The sequence below is a fragment of the Pelophylax lessonae genome, assembly GCF_965119305.1.
Source record: "Pelophylax lessonae genome assembly, chromosome: 6".
Taxonomy (NCBI): domain Eukaryota; kingdom Metazoa; phylum Chordata; class Amphibia; order Anura; family Ranidae; genus Pelophylax; species Pelophylax lessonae.
Window position 1 is genome coordinate 278264495 of NC_138773.1, and position 23659 is coordinate 278288153.

The following is a 23659-nucleotide window of genomic DNA, read 5'->3' on the forward strand; positions in this document are numbered from 1 at the left end:
AGGCTCGTCTTTGCCCCCCCCCCCCCTCTCAGCAGTCTGCAGCAGAGAGGAGGGCAAAACTCCTCCTACAGATCCTGCACCTCGCTATGCAGCCACACCACCTTCTCTCTGCCTCCCCTGGTCTCAGTATTCAGCTGACTCCAGCCCTCCTCTGGTCCTCCTCCAGACCTTGCACTTTCTTTTTTCCAGATCCACCCGCATCTTCCTGGCAGTAAAAAGGGGGGAGATTGGCGCGATCGGAATGCACGAGCTGCTGCGATAATCTAGATATGGGCAAAATGCAGATGATAGAGTCCAGTGGAATTGCTAAACACTTTGATGGCTGCAGGCTTTGTAGGGTGAAGTAACCCTGTATGGATCCAAGACAAAGAGAGAGAGAAGACCAAGCGCCAATCTAAGTGTAGCAATGCAGTAAATTTAATAACAATTAAAAGAGTATTACTCACAAATGTGCGTTAAAAACAGGCATCTCAAATGGTATAGGGCATCAGGGCACTGTTCGTCCAGGGTGTCATTCCGGATCCCTTGTGGAGCTGGCGCTGTGGGGGATGAGCGGCGATCTCCTGTTGTGAGGCAGGGGACGTGCAGATCCTTCAGCGGCGGTGTAGCAGCGTGGTTCCTTGGGTCGGAGGGCTATGACATCACTTCCTGGGGATGCTAGTGTGTAGAACGGCGACGCGTTGCGGAGTCGCTTTTCTAATCCTGCATATGCATCCTTTTGGATGAGTTTGTTAGGCAGCCTGCAACTGAGAGTTGTTTTCCTGGCTGAGTGGTGTTTCTAAGTCTAGTACTGTTCTTGTTGGCCATAGAAACCAGTCAGACTTTCCTGCTCCTCTTAAGCCCCATGTCAAAAGAGTGTTTCTGCTACTGATGACAAATCCCAAGACAAACCACTGATAGAAGAGCTCCTTTGCTGGGTCCCAATGCTGTAGAAGTTCACTCACTTGGAAGCAAAGAGCAACATTTCAATGATCCAGTGAGGGAGCCACTCCATAGGAAAAGGATCTGTGAGAGGTCGAGCTAGGATCTGTATGGTGCTGCTGCATACGATCTTCAGCGGTGTTGGTGTATAGTGTAGCATCCTGCTGCGCTTAGTTTTTATGGGATCAGCTGGGAAGAGGTGCCAGTATCTTGAGCAGATCTATTGCTGAGATATGCCTACAATTTACTAAGTTCTGGTAAGCCTGGTGTGAGCCCTTTTGCATGCAGCACGATATGTGGTTATAGACACATAGATAAGGTGGAGGATTCCTTTCTACACCGGACACTTTGCTTGCTCATCAATATCCTATTGGGACTTTTACGCCTGATGGACTTCTAATGATTGATATTTATTTTGAATGCAATATTTTGGTTCATTATCATCTGATGAACTTTTAATGATTGTTATTTATTGAATGATCTATTTCTGGGTTACTATTTACACCTATTTGATTGCATATCAAATAATATCAATTAGCGCAGCTCTTTCTATTCCAATCCCTGCTAGATTTTTCATGCAACTGAACACTAAACTTTAATACATTTATTTGGAACAGTAAGAAACCCAGAATGACATTCTCAATACTAACCACCACTAAATCCTCAGATGGAATGGGCCTACCAGACATTAAAAACTACTAATTTGCATCCTTATTGGATCAGATGAAATTCTGGTTCTCTTCACCTGAAGACAAATTATGGTTAAACATTGAAAAGGAGGCCACCAAAGGATATGATCTAGTTGCGTTAACAATTGCGAGCTTTATTCTTCCAAAAATTGAATAATCCTAATCTTAGTTTTAGAGCTACATTAATGGCATGGAAACATATCCTCTCTAGAACTAAAGGTCTGGCACCTAGGCCAAAAATATCAATCCCTACAGGTTCAATAAATATTGTAGAATTTGATTCTCGGTGAATGAATGGATTAAACAGGGCTACCATCTATATAAAAATCTACCTCCATTGTATATGAATACTATACTGAATAAGATTGGCAAGTATATCCGTTTAACCACTTTACCACCGGAGGATTTTCCTGCTAAAAGACCAGGGGTTATTTTGCGATTTTTTACTGCGTGACTTTAACGGACAATCGCGCGGTCGTGCGACGCTGTACCTAAACGAATTTCACGTCCTTTTTTTCCCACAAACAGAGCTTTCTTTTGGTGGTATTTGATCACCTGTGCGATTTTTTGATCACGCGCTATAAACAAAAAAAGAGCGTAATTTTTGCAAAAACAACAATATTTTTCACTTTTTTTTATATGAAATTCCCCAAAAAAAATATGTAAAAATCAAAATTTTTTAAAATTTTCGGCCAATTTGTTTTACACTACCTATGTTTGGTAAAAAAAATCGCAAAAAGCGTATTTTGATTGGTTTGCGCAAAAGTTATCGCGTTTACTAACAAAGGGAAAGATTTTTGTCATTTTTGGTGTTTTTTTTTTTAACGAGTAATGGCGGCGATCTGCGATTTTTTTTTTTTGCGGTACTGCGACATTGCGGCGGACAGATCGGACCCTTGACTGACATTTTTGACACTTTTGGGGGTACCAGTGACATTACTGCAGTAATCAGTGCTATATATATGCACTGTTACTGCAAAAATGACACTGGCAGGGAAGGGGTTAACAGTATTGGACAGGGAGGGGTTAAGTGTGTCCTAGGGGCGTGATTCTAACTGTGCAGGGACAGGTCTACTAGTGTAAAAACAAAGATCAACAGTTCTACATAGTAGAACTGTTTGATCTTCACTTTTACACAGGGAGAACTGACAGGTGGCTTGTTTACACAAGCCGCTCTGTCTTTCTCCCGCTGTACCGGCGATCGTAGTGTGACCGGCGGACATCGGGTCCGCCAGTCACACTCCCGCACTCCTCCGTGAACGAGCCGAGGCGGGCGCGCGCCTCAGCGGGCGCGCGCCCGCCCGCTATTGGCTCTGGAAGGAGTGACAGGCGAGCGACGTAGACCTACGTCACTCTGCCTGGCCGGGGCCGACTGCCGCAGTAAATATACTGTGCGCAGTCGGCAAGCGGTTAAAAGACTTTGATCCTAATAAACATTGAAATCCCCTCTACAATTTGGCAATTCTTTACTAACAACTACCAAAAAAGAAAGGAATTTCCCTTTTTCTACGATCTTTTAACTTCCCAATCAAAAGATAATAAAAACTCTCATTTGATTAAATGGGAAGAAGATTTGGCTGAAACATTCTCTTGAGATCAGTGGCTGAATTCCTTTGTTATCTAGTAAATGTTCGTTGTATGTTGAACACTGGGATGACTCTCAAAAAATATTAAATAGATGGTACCTGACTCCATATAGGTTGTCAAAAATAGACCCATCCACATCCCCCATATGTTGGAGATGCAATGAACAAACCGGCAACCTTCTACATATCCTTTTGGAGCTGCAAGAACTTACAAAGTTTTTGAAACTCGGTATCCTCCTTTTTATAGCAAATCTTACAGGGAACTTATGCCCCGTACACACGTGCAGATTATCTGAAGACTTTTGTCTTCAGATTTACCTTTTCTATGTAGTTCAAGGGCCTGCCGGATTGCATACAAATTTGAAAGTGTTTAGGTTTGACCTCATATTATATGGTTTTGGTAAGTCTACAGACAAAAGTCTTCAGATAATCTGCACGTGTGTACGGGGCATTAGGCTGGATACACACTATCCAACTTTTGTGGTTAGATTTCCTTTAGATTTACCTTTTCTATGTAGTGCAAGGGCCTGCCGGATTGCATACAAATTGGAAGTGTTTAGGTTTTACCTCCTATTATATGGTTTTGGTAAGTCTAAAGGAAAAAGTCTTCAGAAAATCTTATAGTGTGTATGGCCCATTAGTCAAGCTTACCCCTGCCACAGCTCTATTGGGAATACATGTTGATATGTATCCCACAATCCATAGATCCATTGTGTCTCGTGTTTTGATATCATCAAGGATCACCATAGCGCTTCTATGGAAATCATCTGACGCACCTAACCTATCGGCTGTCATTTCCAGGCTAAATACTCCAAGCACAATTTGAATTGATGCTAGTTTATAAGAATTATTCCACTTTTTAAAAAAAAAATGGATTACCTGGTTATCTCGCCCTAAAGCTTAAGCTTATTTAACCACTTGCTGACTGCTCACAGTATATTTACTGCGGCAGTCAGCCCCTCACAGGCAGAGCGACGTAGGTCTACGTCGCTAGTCTGTGAGGCTCTGGGGAGCGAGCGCGCGCTCCTGCTCGGTCACAGACCCCCACGAGCATGACCGGCGGACCCTCGCGATCGTCCGTGAGACCGGGAGAAAGGCAGGCAGCTAATGTAAACAAGCCGCCTGTCATTCTCCCTTGTGTAAGAATGGTGATCATATGGTTCTACTATGTAGGACCGTTGATCACTGTTCTTACAGCTCAAGCCACAGCCAATCACAGTTAGAATCACGCCCCTAGGGACACATACAGCCCCTCCCTCTCAAAAAAAAAAGTTAACCCCTTCACTACCAGTGTCATTTTACAGTAACAGTGCATATGTATAGCACTGATTACTGCAGTAATGTCACTGGTACCCCCAAAAGTGTCAAAAATGTCAGTCAAGGGTCCGATCTGTCCGCCCCAATGTCACAGTCCCGCAAAAAAAATCGCAGATCGCCGCCTTTACGCGTTAAATAAAACAACAAAAATGACAATCTTTCCCTTAGTTAGTAAACGCAATAACTTGCGCAAACCAATCAAAATACGCTTTTTGCGAATTTTTTTTTTTTTTTTACCAAAAATATGTAGCATAAAACAAATTGGCCTAAAATGTTAAATTGATTTTTACATTTTTTTTGGGGAATTTCATATAAAAAAATGTGAAAAATATTATTTTTGCAAAATTTACGCTCTTTTTTTTGTTTATAGCGCATGATCAAAAAATCGCACAGGTGATCAAATACCACCAAAAGAAAGCTCTGTTTGTTGGAAAAAAAAGGATGTCAAATTCGTTTTGGGAACAGCGTCGCACGACCGCGCAATTGTCCGTTAAAGTCACGCAGTAAAAAATCGCAAAAAAAACCCTGGTCAGGAAGGGGGTAAAATCTTCCGGGGCTTAAGTGGTTAACTATATCCCCAAGTTTGGAGCACACTTGATTTTTATGTGTCTTTTCCTACGCCCTGATGTAGTCTACAGATGTGCTCAAAAATTTCCTTTTTCCTTTTTTGTTGTTGTGGTTTCCCATGTAATTGCTTTTCGCTGAGTAAGTTGATGTCCACTCCATGCCTACAGATTGATCCCATCTGGGGTAAGGATGGTCAGGGATATTAAGATTTTTATAAAAACTTACTGACCGTCACTTCCTTGTTTTGAAGTTTTACACCAATGTTATCAACTACTGCTTATTAATTTGTGTATTGCTACTCTTTTCAAATAAATTGATTTATGAAAAAAAAAAAAAAAAAAATCTAGTGTGCATGGAGCCTTATGTTACTGGCCAGTGCAGAGTTCCCCTCATTGTTATTTTGTACATTGCTCAAATATTGGCAGGTGATAAATAACAGGTGTGTTCTTTACTGAATCTACTTTCATGATTTATCCTTTTTTTGTTTTGCAGTATTTGCTTTATATTTTTAACTAATGTGCAGTATTTACTTAGCATTGTATATTTTATTTTACTTTGATGAATTTACTTTCTTGTTATCTCATGCGATATTTCTGAAAAATGGTTTGCGTGACCTCCATATCGCATGGGGAATCCTTTATTATAGTGATGCGCCGAAAATAGGATTTTCAACATTTGTGCTTAAAAGCAAACTAAGATGCCTATAAAGGCTGCCGAAACCACCAGCAAGCAGGATTTTTAACACCGCTTCAAAAGGTTCCAATAATGGCCGACAAATTATTTTATTTGAAATTCATGATATTTAAAAAGTCGAATATAATGAAATTATTGATAAAAATATGTATATATACTCTAAAAATCGTCAATTTTGGTTTCGGCCAAGTGCATCCTGAATTTTCATTTCGATGCACCACTGCTTTGGTGAATTTGACTCCCTTATTCTTTTAGAATAACATTTGCTTTTGTGTCACATGTAACATGTTGTCAATGATTTTTCTCACACCTGAGTATTGTGATCTGTATTTTATTGGTACGCTTTGTTCTCTTACGGGGGCAGCAAAAGGGCTCATTCACTTTCCTGTGGCTGGGCCATAAAGCTTAGACTAGTAAAGCACTAAGTGTTCAGTTGTGAGAAACCATGATAAGTACTATTTGACAACGAAGCATGCCTCATCTTTGTGAAGCTCATCTACATGACCAATCTTTGTGCAATCTTTTCAGGCATCCGGCGATGGTACAAATGGACCAAGTCAGCCGGGACTTTTTCCAAATGGATCTCGCATGATGAGAGGGCAGTTTGTAAGTAATTCCTTTTCATTGTTTTTTTACACTACTTTCATGAGTAATTAGAAGGTCTTTAAGTGCCGGTTCACATTTGTGCGATGCGGGAACGTTGCAAATATGCAGGATGATCCCGCATCGCATCCGCACCTCTGGTAGTTCACACTGCCAAATGCGATACGCAGGGGGTGTCAATTAAAAGTTAACGACACCCCCAGTTGCGATCGGATATCGCAGTGCGATCTGTAAGTTCGCACAGAATCGGATCGCACTAGTGTGAACCACTATGCGATCCAATTCTGCTGTGGATAAAAGCCTAATGTGCGAGTTTAGTGCGGATGCGGTACGAACTCAGCCATACAAAGTGTATGGCTGAAATTTGCACCGCATATGAGATCGCATGTAATTTAGGAGCAGTGCGCTCCGAATTACATGCAAACTCTGCGATCGCACAAATGTGAACCGGGGCTAAAAAAAAAAAAATCCAAGATCGTCACTGAATTTTGTCTTTTTTGTTTTTTTTTTGTTTGTTTTTTTGGGGGGGGGGGGGGGAAGGGGCATTGTTTGGTAATTTCTTTGTTTGGTATTTTTGCTTATCCGAAAACTCAGAACTTAGGTTTGGGAGACAGATTGTAATTTGCATAATAGGGATCGACCATTATTATTTTCTCAGGGCCGATACTGATTTTCTGGCCACCCTTCAGGCATTCAAAATCCCAAGTTTGGCTGTTTTTGAATACTGTCTTTTTTAAAAATCTGGCGGTGAATCAAGATTTTTTTTTTTTTTTTTAACAATCGTGCAGTTCTGACAGGTACTTCAGAAATAATGTAACTTGCCAGCCAGGCACCTAGCATTTGCAAAATGAGAAAATCCGCAATGAAACTGTGGCCTCCTATGTTCTTTCAGGAAGGATATCTTTAAAGGAGTTGTAAAGTCAGGAAAGTTTTTTATCTTAATGCATTCTATGCATTAAGGTAAAAAGCTGTCTGTGTGCATCAGCCCCCCCCCCCCCTACCAGCACCCCTAATACTTACCTGTGCCCCCTCTGTCGAGCAATGTCCATGAGTTTCTCGGCTGTCCTGGGACTCTCCCTCCTGTTTTTCTGAGATACAGCCGTAGCGCCATTGGCTCCTGCTGCTGTCAATCAAAGTCAGTGAGCCAATCAGGATAAAGGGGGCAGGGCCGAACAATAGCTCCCTGTCTGAATGGGGACACAGAGCTGTAGCTCGGTTCGGGTTTCCCCATAGCAAGCTGTTTGCTGTGGGAACAATCAATAGGAGGGAGGGGCCAGGAGCAGGAATGAGGGACCTGAGAGGAGGATCCGGGCTGCTCTGTGCAAAACCAACTGCAGAGGAGCGAAGTATTACATGTTTATTATTGTTTTCTTTAATGAGACTTTACAATCACTTTAAGGCTGGGTTCACACTTTTGAGAATTAGATGCGGGTTTCCCTGCATCTAATTTGCATGATAGGATCGTGTGACCGGCTCTCAATGGAGCTGGTTCACACCTCTCCAAGGCTGCCGCAGAGCACGCTGCAGAAGGGTCCTGTGTGTCTTTTGGCTCCCTTCAGGTTTTAATTTAGGCAACAATTCGGACCTGAATCGCCCCTGAAAAGGTGAACAGGGACTCACTGGACCCCCTGCTGTGAGCAGCTCTGCAAATGTGAACCCAGCCTAAAGAATGTTTACCTTCATCATACACTTGTCTCCCATTCCCCAGGTGGAGCCACGGGGCGATCAGTTTGACAGATTGCAGGGAGAAGAACCCTGCCATCCTGTAAAAGGGGAGGGCAGTTTGGGGTGAGGGTTGGTAACTGATCACATTTCACACTAAATATGGGTGTTACATTAAACCTGGTCAGAAGGATAGATTTCTTTTAAAATAGGTTTTCAACTTTCCTAAGTAAAGTGAGAATGATTGTACACTTCTCTAGACTGGTGATGATCTTAGCCATTTGTTAATTGTTTCATTAGCTGTTCATTGCTTTTAATGTGCTGTGATTGAGGTGGCTGCTTATGAGTGGTTAAAGCTTATCCATAGGTTTTCTGTTACTTTTAATAGTTTGTTTGAACCAAGCTGGTCTAAATGAACGATTTCCTTCACCTAGGTTCTGGGCTGGCTGTAAGCACTGTATGAATTGTATGTGGCTTCAACTCCATACAGTACACAGCGCTGGGTTCTGGCTGTATGACTGATTTCCTGTCTCACATCCGAAACAATACAGTGTCCGTTTTAGCTTCGCTCAGCCATTTATAGGCCGCTTTGTGTTCTGTGAATGAATACAAAGCTTCCTCTGATTGGCTGAGGCAGATGGGTGAGCTGATGACCTGAGAAATTGTGAACAGGAAGTTTTTTTAGCATGGAAGAGACATCTTATGTCTCTTCTGCTTTGAAGCTCCTTACCTGCTTCGTACACCATTTCAGCATCTGCTGAGATGATTGAACTCCTGCTTATGTGCAGATGTGACATCTCGGCCTGGCCACTGAAAAAGTCAGAGGATCGGTTCCCAGAAGACAATTAGGCCGGTCAGAGAGGCTGTGCTGGGGTTGAGTAAAATAGAGTGCTGCTTTTAAGGTGTGTATGTGTGTATAATCAAAACTTTTCTTATAGGTAGAGTTATGCCTGGTACACACAAGCCGAATATTGGCAGTTATTGGCCGGTTCAACAAACTGGCTGACATTTTGACCTGTGTGAACGTCAGCCTGTCTGACAGAAGCCGGCCGACCGGACATGCTGGAAAGCCAGCATCTGGTCAGGGCAGGCAGCCAGTGGCTGCGAGCTCAGTGGGGAGATCCCTGTACTAACGTTGGATAGTTAGTACAGTGAGCTCCTCACAGTTTTTTTTTTTTTTTTTTCTGTTTAAAAAAAACCCCGAAAAAGTACTGTGTACCAGGTTTTAAAACCCATATAAGTTAGTTTATTGCTGTCGTTGTCCCTTTTGAGGAAATTTTCATTGACTTGCTGTATTGGGTACACAAGAAGTGAGGAATCCTAATGAGAGAATTTCAGCTCTAAAACCAGTTGTCACAGGGTTATGTGTCCCCATTGGAAGATTTCCCTTTGTTCTTGTTCTGATGGCAACTGTAAAACTTTGAACTTCCCATCATTGTTTGTTGTTGTAACCAGGACAAACAGAAGGCTAAGGTACATACAGCAGCATTAAAATCTACACAGGGGAACTTAACATTTTCTACTTTATCCAAAACTAGGAAGTGTGTGTGTGTGTATGTGTGTATATATATATATATATATATATATATATATACTTTTTTATTTACTTTTTAATTCTTAAAAGCATCAGTATAAAAGCAGTGGTTTATTGCAACAGAGACTGGGCATCTGGAGCTCTGTCTTTTTTGCGGTTGCTTTTTCAGACAAGATAAACAGGTAAGCAGACTCCCACTGGTTTGTAGGGGTTCTCGTGAAAATGTTATCGTTACACAATCTGGCTGTTTTTTCTTTCTGCTTTACCAACTCAAAATTATGCAAATCATAAAAGTTTAGGAAAGTTTTTAGAATTGGTCAAAAAAAAGAATTGGTCAATGACTCCAGTATTGAAGAAAAAAGGTCAGAATGACTGGCAAATAGCTTTTTCAGGAGGAGGTCAGCAATGGCAGCCTTCATGTATGCTCATGACATGTTTCCATAAACACAACAGGAATACTACATTTGTAAACCTTTTTTTTTCTTCTTTAACAGATGAACCCCGTTGCCCATTTTGCAAGCATGCAAATGGGTGGCTTACCCCCAAGACCAAATCTGGGACCACCAGGCATGATCCCACCTTTGATGGGACCAATGGGCGCTCATCAAATGGGACAGGTAATGTAATGAAATTTTAATGGACTTTGTTGGTGGATGGTATTTTAAAAGCCATGTTCCATATCATCAGTACTCCGAAGGTGGGTGTCCCTGTTATCTGCAGTGAGTTATTTTGGACTTCATGCAGAAAGCAGGTGCTTAAGATTCTTGGTGAAATGTGCTTTTCAGTCTTTGGATTCAACTTATACTTGGTTACTCTAGGTCAGTGTTTCTCAACCTTTTTTCAGTTGTGGCACCCTTAACAATTCTGCACAATCTCTAGGCACCCCATTCTAAAATGTAAAAAAACCCCTAAACTAATAGTTTTACATAACGCAGCAGTATCCATAGACGTGAGCCATCCAACATTAGAAGTGATTTATTCCTCCACTATTGCAAAACTTGTACGGACTAGTATTCTAGGGTTTCTCTTCTCCCTTAAGTTTCTCTTCTTTTATTTGCTAATGTGACCCCAGTGCTGGTGGAGAAGGGATGAGGAGGAGTATATAGGTATGCTGTGAAAGCACCTGTCATTCTCCTTTACATCCAGTGATGTCACTGGTTGTCAGGGTGCCAGTGGCTTGACCTGCACAGTGCCCAGGGTTATCAGGGTGCCCAATGACTTGACCTGCACAGGGTTATCAGGGTACCAGTGGCCTGACCAGCACAGTGCCTAGAGTTGTAATTCTACAAAGTAAAAATCTGTGGCAATTTGTTGCCATTTTGCCAAGGCACCCCTGAAGAACCCAGAAGGCACACCAGGGTGCCATGGCACCCTGGTTGAAAAAGGCTGCTCTAGGTTGTAATACTAATTGCAGAACCTTTAGAAAATGTGCGTGTTAGGGCTTTTTCACACAGGCGGACCAGTCTTCTCTTCTCTACATCAGTACAAAGTTCTAAATGTATAAAGCTTGTCTGAGTGTTCAGAAAAAAAGCAGTCAGAAAGATGAAGTTACTCTGCAGAGCTCAGCGAGGAGAAGTCTGAGAGCTTATTGGAGGGAAGAAATGCACACCCTTTCACACACGAACAGAGCTGAGGCTGTCAGCTGGAGATCCCTCCCCTGTCCAATTCTGTGGGACTACAAGTACCAGCCAGCAATATCATTGGTTTATTTATGGCTTCATAGACTCGCATCCACCAGTGCTATATTTTGAGGTCATCTATGTTACTTAAATGACAATGTGACCCCTCTTGCCACCTGTACCTGTCCTTTACATCCTCCAGATTCTGCAGCTGGTTCATGTATTACACACCTAATCTCCAATGTTTGACCTTCTGCTACGGCTTCATACAGAAGGCAAACCAATATATTTACCTGATTTAAGCTAAAGTTAAGTTGGGTTTTTGGTATTAAAGGCTATCACTTAAATTCCATCCATGGATCACGTGTTTGTTTGGTTTTTTTTTTTTTGTTTTTTTTTTTTTTCCTGTGAACATATCTTGCTGTATAACGTACTTTTTGTGCTGCCTTTTGATTCACTGGATCAGTGGCTCTGGGAATTTGCCTAAAGCGGTAGTATCCCCTGAGTACAAAAAAAAAAAACCCTTGCAATACAATGGCATAATGTGCTAGTATGCATCGCATACTAGCACATTATGAAATACTTCTCTTAGAACGAAGCCCCCACACGGTCGCCCGGACACCGCTAAGAGAGCTGTCATGTTCCCTCGGCGTCCCTTCCAGGCTTGGCGGCTCACTTTATGACAAGGATCTCAGAGCGCATGCGCTGATGGTGTCAGCGGGTGCATGCAGGGTTAATACCTCCTAAACCGTGCAGTTTTAGGAGATCTTATTATGGGCTTACCTGTAGGTAAAAGTTTAAAGCGAATTATACTACCACTTTAACCCCGTGAATATATTTGTTTTCATTTATGGTAAAAGTTAATTCTGTGTTCCACAACCTTATAACATGTTTGTGTTTGTTTAGATGGGTCCAATGATTCCTCCTCTCATTCCTGGTATGATGATGCCAGCACATGTGGCACCGGGTACAATGCCTGGCAGCATGCAGGTAGTAAGTATGCAAGTTTTTATTTATATATATATATATAATATTATAATTTTTTTTTTTTTTTTATTATTATTATTTGCATATTTAATGTTACAATTTTTTGCAGTAGACAGTCATTTTGTTAGGGTTTTCTACTTTAAAATGGCTTTAAACCCTTACCTATACCCGGTGAAGTGGCCACTCTCGGCTAATAAACAGATGACCCAAATCCTCCCACATAAGTTGTACCGGTTTATAGTAATCTGTCCTCTACATTCATTCAAAATCCAGAATTGATACAGGATCTCTTGGCTCTGAAAAGCAAGGGTCAGGGAGTTGAGGTCTCCACCCCGGTCTCCCCCGCCCGCCTTCCTTAACACATACATAGGGAATTTGCAGAGCTAAGGGTATCAGTCTCAGGCTATGTGCTGAAGCTCTCCTTCTCTGTCACCTTTTTATCTCTTGTGTCAAAAAAAAGCTGTCCGAAGTTACTCATGCTGATAACGGAATTGAGGGAGCAGACAGAAATCACACTCAGTGCTTTGGATAGAAACAAGTACACAGTATACAAGGATGTACTTTGTACAATAGGGAGAATATAGCATTGGTTTACAAACCAACCTTTTATAAATATATACCTTTTCAAACATCCGTATCCCAGCTGCCAAGTGAGTGTATTCGGGTAAAGTGAAGGTTTATGTCAACTGGTGGTGTCGTCAAATGCTGTTTTCTGTTTGATCACATGTAGCTGTGCTCCTATGGAAGGGGCAGCATTTGACATATACAGCTTGTGTTTGACTCGCAGTTCAAGTGCCCTTCAATAGGCCAAGCCTTGTCCAAATAAATGCAGCGCAACACAAAGCAGGTCAAACACACTGACATTTAGGACCATGTCTAGCCCTTTATCAAGCTAGGCGCTCCTACCTTGCGAATGGGCTAAACATAGTCTGAACCACCACTGGTTTGTACTGCCATGCTTAAAGTGGAGTTCCACCCATTTTAGTCACTTTAGATGTATGTAATCCCCTTTTAAAACGACTTTTACCAATGGAAAGTTTTTTTTTTTTTTCTTGCTAGTAAATACCTTATTTTCTGCTTTATTTATCCTCTTCTCACTTCCGGGTCCGGTCGGCGATTACGTCATTCGGCGATGCGCAGTGTGTGCTGGGATGTATATCAGGGCATGACATCTCGCATTATTACACAGGAGATGAGCTGTACTGCGTGTTCTGCACCCCCTCCCCTCAGTGAGCTGTATGTATGTAGTGTATTGAGGCCGTGCTCCGACCCGCCTCCGCCCTGCCTCCTCTCAGTGAGCGAGGACTGAAAGCATTATATCCTCACTGAGCTCACTGAGAGGAGGCGGGGCGGAGCACGGCCTCAATACACTACATACATACAGCTCACTGAGAGGAGGCGGAGCAGTGCAGCTCATCTCCTGTGTAATAATGCAAGATTTCATGGCCGGATATACATCCCAGCACACACTGCGAATCGCCGACCGGACCCGGAAGTGAGAAGAGGATAAATAAAGCAGAAAATAAGGTATTTACTAGCAACAACAACAAAAAAAAACACTTTCCATTGGTAAGTTGTTTTAAAGGGGATTACATACATCTATGTAATCCAATTTATTAAAAATGGGTGGAACTCCACTTTAAGTACGCAAGTTCTCCAGTACACCCCCCCCCCCCCCCCCCCTAAAAAATACTGTGGCTGCTGACTTTTAATAACGGAACACTCGTCTGTCCAGGGATCCGGTGCCATCCGCACCCAGGCTGGTTCTTTGCTGGTCTTTTGGTCCCTAGCAGGGGGGCGGACGTGTTTGTGAGTTACTTTTTTTGGGTACCAAAAGTGAGAGATCTATGTGCGTATGTACTATGGTTTTGAATGCTTGAGATTCCTCTGTTGCTGAACACTAGGCACTGGGTAAGGTGTGTGCTTCTGAATGCAAGTACTTTTTGCAGATCATCATATATGGCATTTTGTATATGTTTATAAAGATGTGGCATTTTATAGAACATTGATTTGCCATCTGTACACAACAATGGCTTTGATTTACTGTGGAATGCATAATAAACTTCTTGCTTTGTTCTAACAGCCAGGTGTGAACAGCTTGGATCCCACACTTGGTATGTCACCTTACTTGTACAATATTTGTGCATTTCATACTATTAGATATAATATTTTCAAATACAGAACTGCAGGGGTTATATATGTATTACGATTTCTTGCCTCACTCTTATTTGATGCAAGGAAAATTACATTAGTGTCTTTTTATTAAATGTGCACATATGCATCCTAATTGTATACCTCAGCCACTGATACTTTGTGCTTTATGTCATTTGTTTGAGGGGGGGGGTCACCTTTTTCTCTTTTTTTTTTTTTTTTTTTGTTTTGATCTACACAGCATGCACACACGACACTAAAGCAGTCTTCTTTCTATCATTGCTCCAGCACCAAACTATGCTGTACATGTATGACTGGCTAATGTAGTTTCTCAGAGTATACATGGTACCACTTGCAAGCTGTTGCTTTAACATGGACATGGGTAACAACAATGGGCAGGCTGTCAGAACACGTGAGACACCAGCTTAATGGTGTTTGTTTTATTTTTTTGTTTTTTTTATGCAGATCCACAGCCTAATTTTAACATGGTGTGGGCCAGACAGCCTATGTATTCTTAAAGAAACCTGTGCTGAGAACTATAGGTGTTGTCATTGCTTACCTTTCCTCCTCAGATTGCTACACACTTGGCTGTCTCTAGCTTCAATACCGTCACTGACCTGAAAGATTCATCCTCTATTTGTCCGGTTTACCATTATCTGTGAAAGTAAAAGAAAATCACAAATTTTGGATTGCCACAATAAAAGTAATGGGGGTTATCTTCCAATGGAGACACTAGTTTTGGTGACCTGGGTTCCCTAAGGAATTCCCTTAATTTGCAGGGTTTTTCTGTTTGGCTATGGGACTGAAAGCGAAAGGAAATCCTATGCAATGGGACACGGCAAAAAAAAAAAAAAGACCGGTTATAACCCTCCCCTGGTCTATCCACAAAAATAAATAAAATGTTTTGCCTATTCTTCTTGAAGTCGGCACTTCTAATCTGAATATTTTTTTCAGGTCATGGTCTCGTATATAATTTGAAGGAGAAGTTCACCTTTTTGTAACATGTTACACCCAAATTCAGGGCTTAACTTGTGACATATGCAACAACCCCGACCCCCGTATTGACAGCTGGCGGGGGATCTTCTCCCCCTGCTAGCGGTCACAATCTGAAAAAGACACAGCCATGCAGGGTTCTGGCCGTCCGGCTGTGTCCATTCATAGTGTTCTGTGAATGGGCAAACACTAAGGTCTGACAGCCTTGGCAGCTGTCAGCTTGTAGTTCTCAGTGAAATACCAGGGCACTGTTGAGAACTGTGATAGTTCATTGAGCTTCCTGTCAAAGTATAACTGCCTGCCCGTATCAGAGGTGCAGGCAGATAATCTGCAGGACCATGGCATTGCACACACGATCTGCTAATTGTGGATGCAATGCTTTACAGGCCCCTAACAAAAAAACATTGCATATTTTTTTTTTACCTGCAACAATATATGAACTTCTCTTTTAAGGACTAGTTCACACCAAATGCAGTCCAGTGTGTGTGTTGTGGTGCGTTTTTATATATTTTTTTTTTTTGCATCAAAAAGTCAGTGTTTTTCATGTATTCCAATGGCCCTAGTTCACACCAGTTCCAGTCAGTTTACGATGCAGAATAAAAGGTAGAACATGCTGCATTTTTGTCTGCACAGAACTACACTGAAACGTCACAAAAAGCACCAGAACAGAGTTTTGTATGAACTGTATGCAAAAATGTATCCGAATTGCTTTTTTTGTGGTGTGAACTGGCCCTAAAACTGTTGGATCAGCATAACAACCAGGCAGCTAGCATTTTCAGAAGGAGAGCACAGCAATGACCTCCTCCATATTCTCTGGGTACAGGTTTCCTTTGAACTAAACCTACATTGCCTTGCTAGTTTATACAGTTTGCTGAATAGTAAAGCATAGATAAATATACAGGTCCCTCTCAAAAAATTAGCATATTGTGATAAAGTTCATTATTTTCTGTAATGTACTGATAAACATTAGACTTTCATATATTTTAGATTCATTACACACAACTGAAGTAGTGCAAGCCTTTTATTGTTTTAATATTGATGATTTTGGCATACAGCTCATGAAAACCCAAAATTCCTATCTAAAAAAATTAGCATATCATGAAAAGGTTCTCTAAACGAGCTATTAACCTAATCATCTGAATCAACTAACTCCTAAACACCTGCAAAAGATTCCTGAGGCTTTTAAAAACTCCCAGCCTGGTTCATTACTCAAAACCGCAATCGTGGGTAAGACTGCCGACCTGACTGCTGTCCAGAAGGCCATCATTGACACCCTCAAGCAAGAGGGTAAGACACAGAAAGAAATTTCTGAACGAATAGGCTGTTCCCAGAGTGCTGTATCAAGGCACCTCAGTGGGAAGTCTGTGGGAAGGAAAAAGTGTGGCAGAAAACGCTGCACAACGAGAAGAGGTGACCGGACCCCGAGGAAGATTGTGGAGAAGGACCGATTCCAGACCTTGGGGGACCTGCGGAAGCAGTGGACTGAGTCTGGAGTAGAAACATCTAGAGCCACCGTGTACAGGCGTGTGCAGGAAATGGGCTACAGGTGCCGCATTCCCCAGGTCAAGCCACTTTTGAACCAGAAACAGCGGCAGAAGTGCCTGACCTGGGCTACAGAGAAGCAGCACTGGACTGTTGCTCAGTGGTCCAAAGTACTTTTTTCAGATGAAAGCAAATTTTGCATGTCATTCAGAAATCAAGGTGCCAGAGTCTGGAGGAAGAATGGGGAGAGGGAAATGCCAAAATGCCTGAAGTCCAGTGTCAAGTACCCACAGTCAGTGATGGTCTGGGGTGCCATGTCAGCTGCTGGTGTTGGTCCACTATGTTCTATCAAGGGCAGGGTCAATGCAGCTAGCTATCAGGAGATTTTGGAGCACTTCATGCTTCCATCTGCTGAAAAGCTTTATGGAGATGAAGATTTCATTTTTCAGCACGACCTGGCACCTGCTCACAGTGCCAAAACCACTGGTAAATGGTTTACTGACCATGGTATTACTGTGCTCAATTGGCCTGCCAACTCTCCTGACCTGAACCCCATAGAGAATCTGTGGGATGTTGTGAAGAGAAAATTGAGAGACGCAAGACCCAACACTCTGGATGAGCTCAAGGCCGCTATCGAAGCATCCTGGGCCTCCATAACACCTCAGCAGTGCCACAGGCTGATTGCCTCCATGCCACGCCGCATTGAAGCAGTCATTTCTGCAAAAGGATTCCCGACCAAGTATTGAGTGCATAACTGAACATAATTATTTGAAGGTTGACTTTTTTGTATTAAAAACACTTTTTTTTTTTTTTTTATTGGTCGGATGAAATATGCAAATTTTTTGAGATAGGAATTTTGGTTTTTCATGAGCTGTATGCCAAAATCATCAATATTAAAACAATAAAAGGCTTGCACTACTTCAGTTGTGTGTAATGAATATAAAATATATGAAAGTCTGTTTATCAGTACATTACAGAAAATAATGAACTTTATCACAGTATGTTAATTTTTTGAGAGGGACCTGTACTACCTTGCATGAAAGACCAGGTGTAGTAATGAACAGTAGGCTGTTTTTTTGTCATTCCTGACTTTTTATAAATGTCTTCCATAACAGTCTGTAAGTGCCTTTCACTTTTTGCTACTCGCTCGAAATCTGGATTAAACCAGCTATTTCTATAGGCAGTGTAATTTACTTTCTAATCGCAAGGTCTTGATTTGGCTGAACAACACTCCACCACTTAGAAATATAATATTTTTTTCTTTTTCTCTCCCTTGTTCTTAGTTCAGCCGCCAGTCACGCAGGTACGTAATTAACATTAATAAAAATGATGAAATTTGTGTGCACAAAAAAATAGTGCTCTCTGTTTCTATTTCTCAGTTGTGCCCTTTCTGAATATATGATTTAATTTAATATTTAGGCTGCACATCCAGTAATTTCGGCGCCACCAGCCATTTCAGCAATCCCTGCCGCTAACGAAGAGCCCACCAAGCCAGTAAGCCAGTAATTCATTTGTTTATTCTCTGTGCTGTTGATTTATATTCCTACCCTTATATTGGCATTTTTCTTTTTCCTTCTGGTAGAAATCTTTGTGGACAGAACATAAATCACCAGATGGTAGGACATATTTTTATAATATCGAAACCAAGCAGTCTACGTGGGAGAAACCAGATGAATTGAAAACCCCAGCTGAGGTAAATCATATTTTATTGCTGCTGGTTTAATAACAAGCTGTCAAGTGGAAGCATAAATTCATATTTTTCGAGCTGTGGAAGTACTGTGTGTTTGCTCAGCTAGGAAGTTCCCATTCTGTAAGCAGGAGCATTTAATTTCTTAGAAATTAGTATATTTTTTTTAATTTGACCTTTTTCATGTCCACAGAACTGGTGCTCTTCCCCGGTGGTTTCAATTCCTGCAGGGCTTATTGACGTGCACCTTCACCACACCGTTTGTGCTCCCCCTTTAGGCAATGAACACTCACCAGACCACAGATCAAACAGCACCTTTAAATCACCAACTTAAATGTACTCTCCATCTCCACACCTCCAAGAATCGGGGAGCTCCCATAAGTATTGCAGAGGATTTAAAAAGGAAAAAAGGGGACCAATAGCGTGATACTGCTCAAAACATTTTTTGAAGTAATACAACCCAGGCCCTCGGTAGAAGTCGTGATGATGAAACGCCAAAAATAAGGGGAGGGGGGGAACCATTTTATTATTCCTTCAATAAATGTTTTAAGCAGTGTCACGCTATTGGTCCCCTTTTTTCCTTTTGGAAACGCTGTAAACATTTATCAAGAAAGTACATCAGTACATTACTTGTCTGTTTTTAAAGCTTTATCTGAAATAGCCACATAATATGAATGTAAATTCAGAAAAACCTCTTTCCTTTCTGAAGATACATGCCTAGGATTCAGAAATGCTTAAGTGCAGTATGCTTTTAGGTGCTTCTGAGAGGTGTTTTTATTTTTTTATTTTACTATTTTTATCAAGCTGTTTAGAACTGCTTTTACTTTGATGGCAAAGAAAAGCATCAGGGACACCCCCAAAGTCTATGCCCCGTGAGCCCTGAATATCATTGGAGTACCTGTGCATCTAAGCATCTAATAGCCTGGTTATGTAAAGATCTAAGGTTTAATTTTTTGTATGTGAGAAGTCCTCTGTGTAATATCTTTCGCTTCTCCGATTGTGTGACACTGATTCCTTTTATGTGGTGATGCGTGGAATTCATGTATGTTCTATACTTTTAGTCCTACTCTTTTTCATACTTAAAAAACCGTACCATTTCTAAAAAAAAAAAGTTCTAAATCATTGGCATACTTAATATATTTTTCCTTTTTATTATAATTAGCAATTATTATCCAAATGTCCCTGGAAGGAGTTTAAATCTGACTCGGGAAAACCATATTACTACAATTCCCAGACAAAGGAATCTCGTTGGGCCAAACCTAAAGAGCTAGAAGATCTGGAAGGTAATTGCTATCAAATCCCATAACCCATATATATCCCCTGTTTTGCTGAATTTGGCACATTGCCAAACGGGGAAAGCGAGAATCTTGTATGTTAAAATGATTGAACCCTTACCATATTGTTTCTCAATCAGTAGAAATTATAGTTTGTTTGTTTTTTTTTCTTTTTTTTACAGCAATGATTAAAGCAGAAGAAAGCAGCAGGTATGTATTTTTTTTTTTGTGTACTTTTTGTCCATTTACTAACCAACACGTATACAATTATATAATTGTTTTTCTATGTTATATCTTCAGCTAAACATTTATTAAAGGCCCATTCATACCAGGGCTGTCTGTTGTGGTGCTTTTAACACAGACCCATTAAGACAAGTTGAGTCAGAACAACCCTTTCATTTGAATGGGCTGCCCAGCACACAACTGACCTTATATCAGACCTACTGCATTTTTGCTAGTGTACTGCAACATGTGGTAGCGCATTACCATGTGGTGTGCTGCAATGCAGGTGCGATAGGGTGCCAGTCACAATGGACAGCACACTATTGCACGTAATGTGTCAATGGCAACGCAGTGGTAGAAACGGGCCCTTACATCTACATTAACCACATCATATAACACTTCGATAGTTTCTCTGGAAAATTATGTTCCTTTGAGCTATAAATGTTAGTCGTATACATGTAAAAGTACAAATATTTGGAACTCTGTGTAGACCCCCTTCCCCGAAGGGGCCTAAGTATCAGTATCGGTAGCACAGTGGCTACTGCTTACTCCCAAGGATCTTAAAGAATGTCAGAAAATTAATCTGGTTGTTAAGCAAAGCGATGCTTTTAAATCCCATTGAAAAAAGGAATTTGTATTTAGATATCGAACTGTCTCCACCACTGGAGGTCAAAGTTAGAGCTAGACTGGGATTGAAGGATCATGCATAATTTAGTATTTGGTCATTGATTCTCCTATCATTCATTTGCAATGACTTGTAGTTTTGAGTTGGCCATATATATTATTATTAATCAGTAGTACAGTAAAACCTTGGATTGCGAGCATAATTCGTTCCGGAAGCATGCTTGTAATCCAAAGCACTCTTATATCAAAGCGAATTTTCCCATAAGAAATAATGGAAACTCAGATGATTAGTTCCACAACCATTTATTCACAAATCCTTCAATTTATAGTCCATATAAAAAGATTATGGACACAGCGATAGGTTGTGTAACCATACAATGTCCATCCACAAATAGCCGCTTCCACAAGGGGATTGGAAGCAAAATCCAGCAGGAGCTACAGGGTAGCAATATGGTTCCATTTAATGAAGGTACAACATTTAGCAACTCACATGGTTGATGAATAAAACAGGCACATCTAAGTATGCAGGCATCCGGGGTAAAGCTGTTCACATAGACCATCTTCTGCACCGCCAGCTGCCAGTCTGTAATCCTGCCCGGGAAGACCACCCTGCAGTAAAGCGATCTGAAAGCGAGGGGCAGCATGGAAGGGATGACGTAGATGATGGTGCGGAGGATAGTCCTATGTGGACAGCTTTACCCCTGATGTCTGCATCCTTAGATGTGCCTGTTCCAATCATCAGCTGTGACTTGAGGCTACTTGTATATCAAGACATCGCTTGCATATCAAGTCAAAATTTATTTGAAAATTTTGCTTGTCTTGCAAAGCGCTCTTAAACCAAGTTACTCTCAAACCAAGGTTTTACTGTATTCCTTTAAAACGGCCAGCTCATTTGTGTTTGGTGTAGATTTTTTTTTTTTTTTTTTTTTTTTAAAGCCTTCCTAACTTTATAGGTGTTATCTAAAAATAAAAAAAAAAAGTTTCATCCAAATTTGTAATCTTCATAGCCGAATGACTAAGGGCGGGGGGGGGGCTCATATCTGTCGGCTCATATCTGTCAAAAGAAAAATTCTCAGAGCGCTTCTTATTTAACACATCAGCACCGAACACGCGCAAATAGCAGCCTCTTGGCCAGTAGGCCTTGGCGCCAAGTGGTAATAATATTTGTGTGCAATATGGCAAAAACAGCTGTGCCGAGAGCGCTCGCCCTGCATTCACAGAAAGCTCTTGATTGCTGCTTGCAATGGGGTAATTTCCATTCATGTGACAGGCTATCACGGCGGTCATATGATCATAAACCCCAACCCTGCCTCCTGGCATCTTAAACCCCCCCCCCCCCCCCTTAAAGGGCAAGGAGGAGTTGGCACTAAAGGGTTAAAAGGTGTCCTAAAATGTGTTCTTGGGTCAACCTTACTTTAGTTCAATTGTACTCAATTTTTTTTTTCTTCTTCTTCTTCTAGCAGTTCTCAGGAAACTGTATCTTCCACTCCTGTTCCTGCTGCTCCGGCTGCTGCTGCTCCTGTACCTGTTCCTGTTCCTGTACCAGTACCTGTACCTGTGCAAATCAACACCGTACCGGTTGCTGTAGAGGTGGCAAGCACACCCATCCCTGCACCTGTGATAATATCTGCTGAAGCAGAACTTGTCATGTCCACCCCCACAACACCTGCCCTAGACTCTGAAACTATGGTCAATGACTCTGGTGAAGAACAAGCTTATTCTGTGTCGTCTTCTATTCAAGAGAAGGATCCCGAAGTCAGCAGCAGCGGCATTGTAGAGGAATCTGCCAAACAAGAGGTCTTGGCAGAGTAAGTGTGTGTGTGTGTGTGTGTGTGTGTGTTGCTACAGTTTCTCTGTTTTTGCTCTATTTGATTACTAATGGGCTATTGCATTACAAACCTGGTTGCGTGCTCTTTAATTAAGCTCTGCTTCAGTCGAAGAGGAGGAAGACAAGGCTCCTAAAAAGACATATACATGGAACACAAAGGAAGAAGCTAAACAAGCATTTAAGGAGCTCCTCAAAGAAAAGGTATTTAATTTATAAAAAAATCTGCCTCCGATTTGATTATTTTATACACAGTAATGTATATTGAAAAAAGTATTACAGGTAAAAAGAAACAAAAAAGGGCGCACCGACCTAGCGCGTTATCCTCAATAGTAGGCTTTATTAGTACAACATGTAAAATGGCTACTCACAAACAAAGGTAGAAAATAGTCATATCAAGCTCAGTCATATCAAGCTCAATCCCTCCAATGTTAGGAATAGTCCATGCATTAGTCCATAATCCTGTTGAGATGACGGCTGACGCGTTTCGAGGCTCAGCCTCTTCCTCAGAGCCACTCTGAGTGGCTCCAATGCATCCAATCATTTGAGCATGACCAATACAGTGATAAATAAGAGATCCTGTTCTCCTAAAGCAGGTTAAACAGCACAGTGCTTGTACTGTCTAGTCTCCTCCCCCTCTATGATGTAAAAAAAAAAAAAAAAAAAGCCTGGTTGATCCTGCCAGTTCCGGTGTCCCCTTAGGTGTGCTGACCACGGTAATCATGGCTGCTGATCCATGATTACTGTAGTCCCTTTACATGCCTCCATCCCGCTGCTCTCCTCTCTCTCTCCCCTGTGTGTGTGAGCCGATAAATAAATCTGCCCCTTCCCTCCTGCTGCTATTAGTAGGTGGCAGAGGTAGCCCCTCTGTTCTATGAAGTTATACTACACTGTGTACATGTTTGTAAAACATATGGTTTTGGCCAGCATGTCTGCATATGCCTGAAGTTACCTTACTTGTATGTGCTAGTAAAGTAAAACTCCACTTGGGTGACTGCTCTAAAAGAGAGGCCCAGCCAGGAGCTTCTAACTTGTATATAGGTAACTACAACACATTCATCTTTACATAAACAAATTTAACATTAGCTTCCAACTACGCAGAACTAGTCTGAAAGGTTCAGTTAACTCTTTTCTGTTACTGTCAGTTCTGTACAGCTTTGGTATTTTTATGGCAAGATATATGCAGCACATCAGCTTTAAAGTCTTTTAATTTTGCTTTCTAG

General features: G+C 41.5%; 1 protein-coding gene across 3 annotated transcripts in view; it reads left to right on the plus strand.

The window, feature by feature from the left end:
• PRPF40A (pre-mRNA processing factor 40 homolog A) overlaps window positions 1–23659 on the plus strand; it is a 77809-nt gene that overhangs the window by 12894 nt on the left and 41256 nt on the right. For 2 of the 3 annotated variants that reach the window (XM_082261113.1, XM_082261115.1), the window contains exons 2-12: window positions 6302–6379; window positions 10067–10189; window positions 12098–12184; window positions 14262–14292; window positions 18088–18107; window positions 18224–18298; window positions 18387–18497; window positions 19654–19774; window positions 19948–19975; window positions 22075–22419; window positions 22535–22640. In XM_082261113.1, coding sequence (XP_082117239.1) covers window positions 6302–6379; window positions 10067–10189; window positions 12098–12184; window positions 14262–14292; window positions 18088–18107; window positions 18224–18298; window positions 18387–18497; window positions 19654–19774; window positions 19948–19975; window positions 22075–22419; window positions 22535–22640 — 1125 coding nt within the window. The remainder of the gene's footprint in view (window positions 1–6301; window positions 6380–10066; window positions 10190–12097; window positions 12185–14261; window positions 14293–18087; window positions 18108–18223; window positions 18299–18386; window positions 18498–19653; window positions 19775–19947; window positions 19976–22074; window positions 22420–22534; window positions 22641–23659) is intronic. The other variant, XM_082261114.1, reaches the window with a different exon arrangement.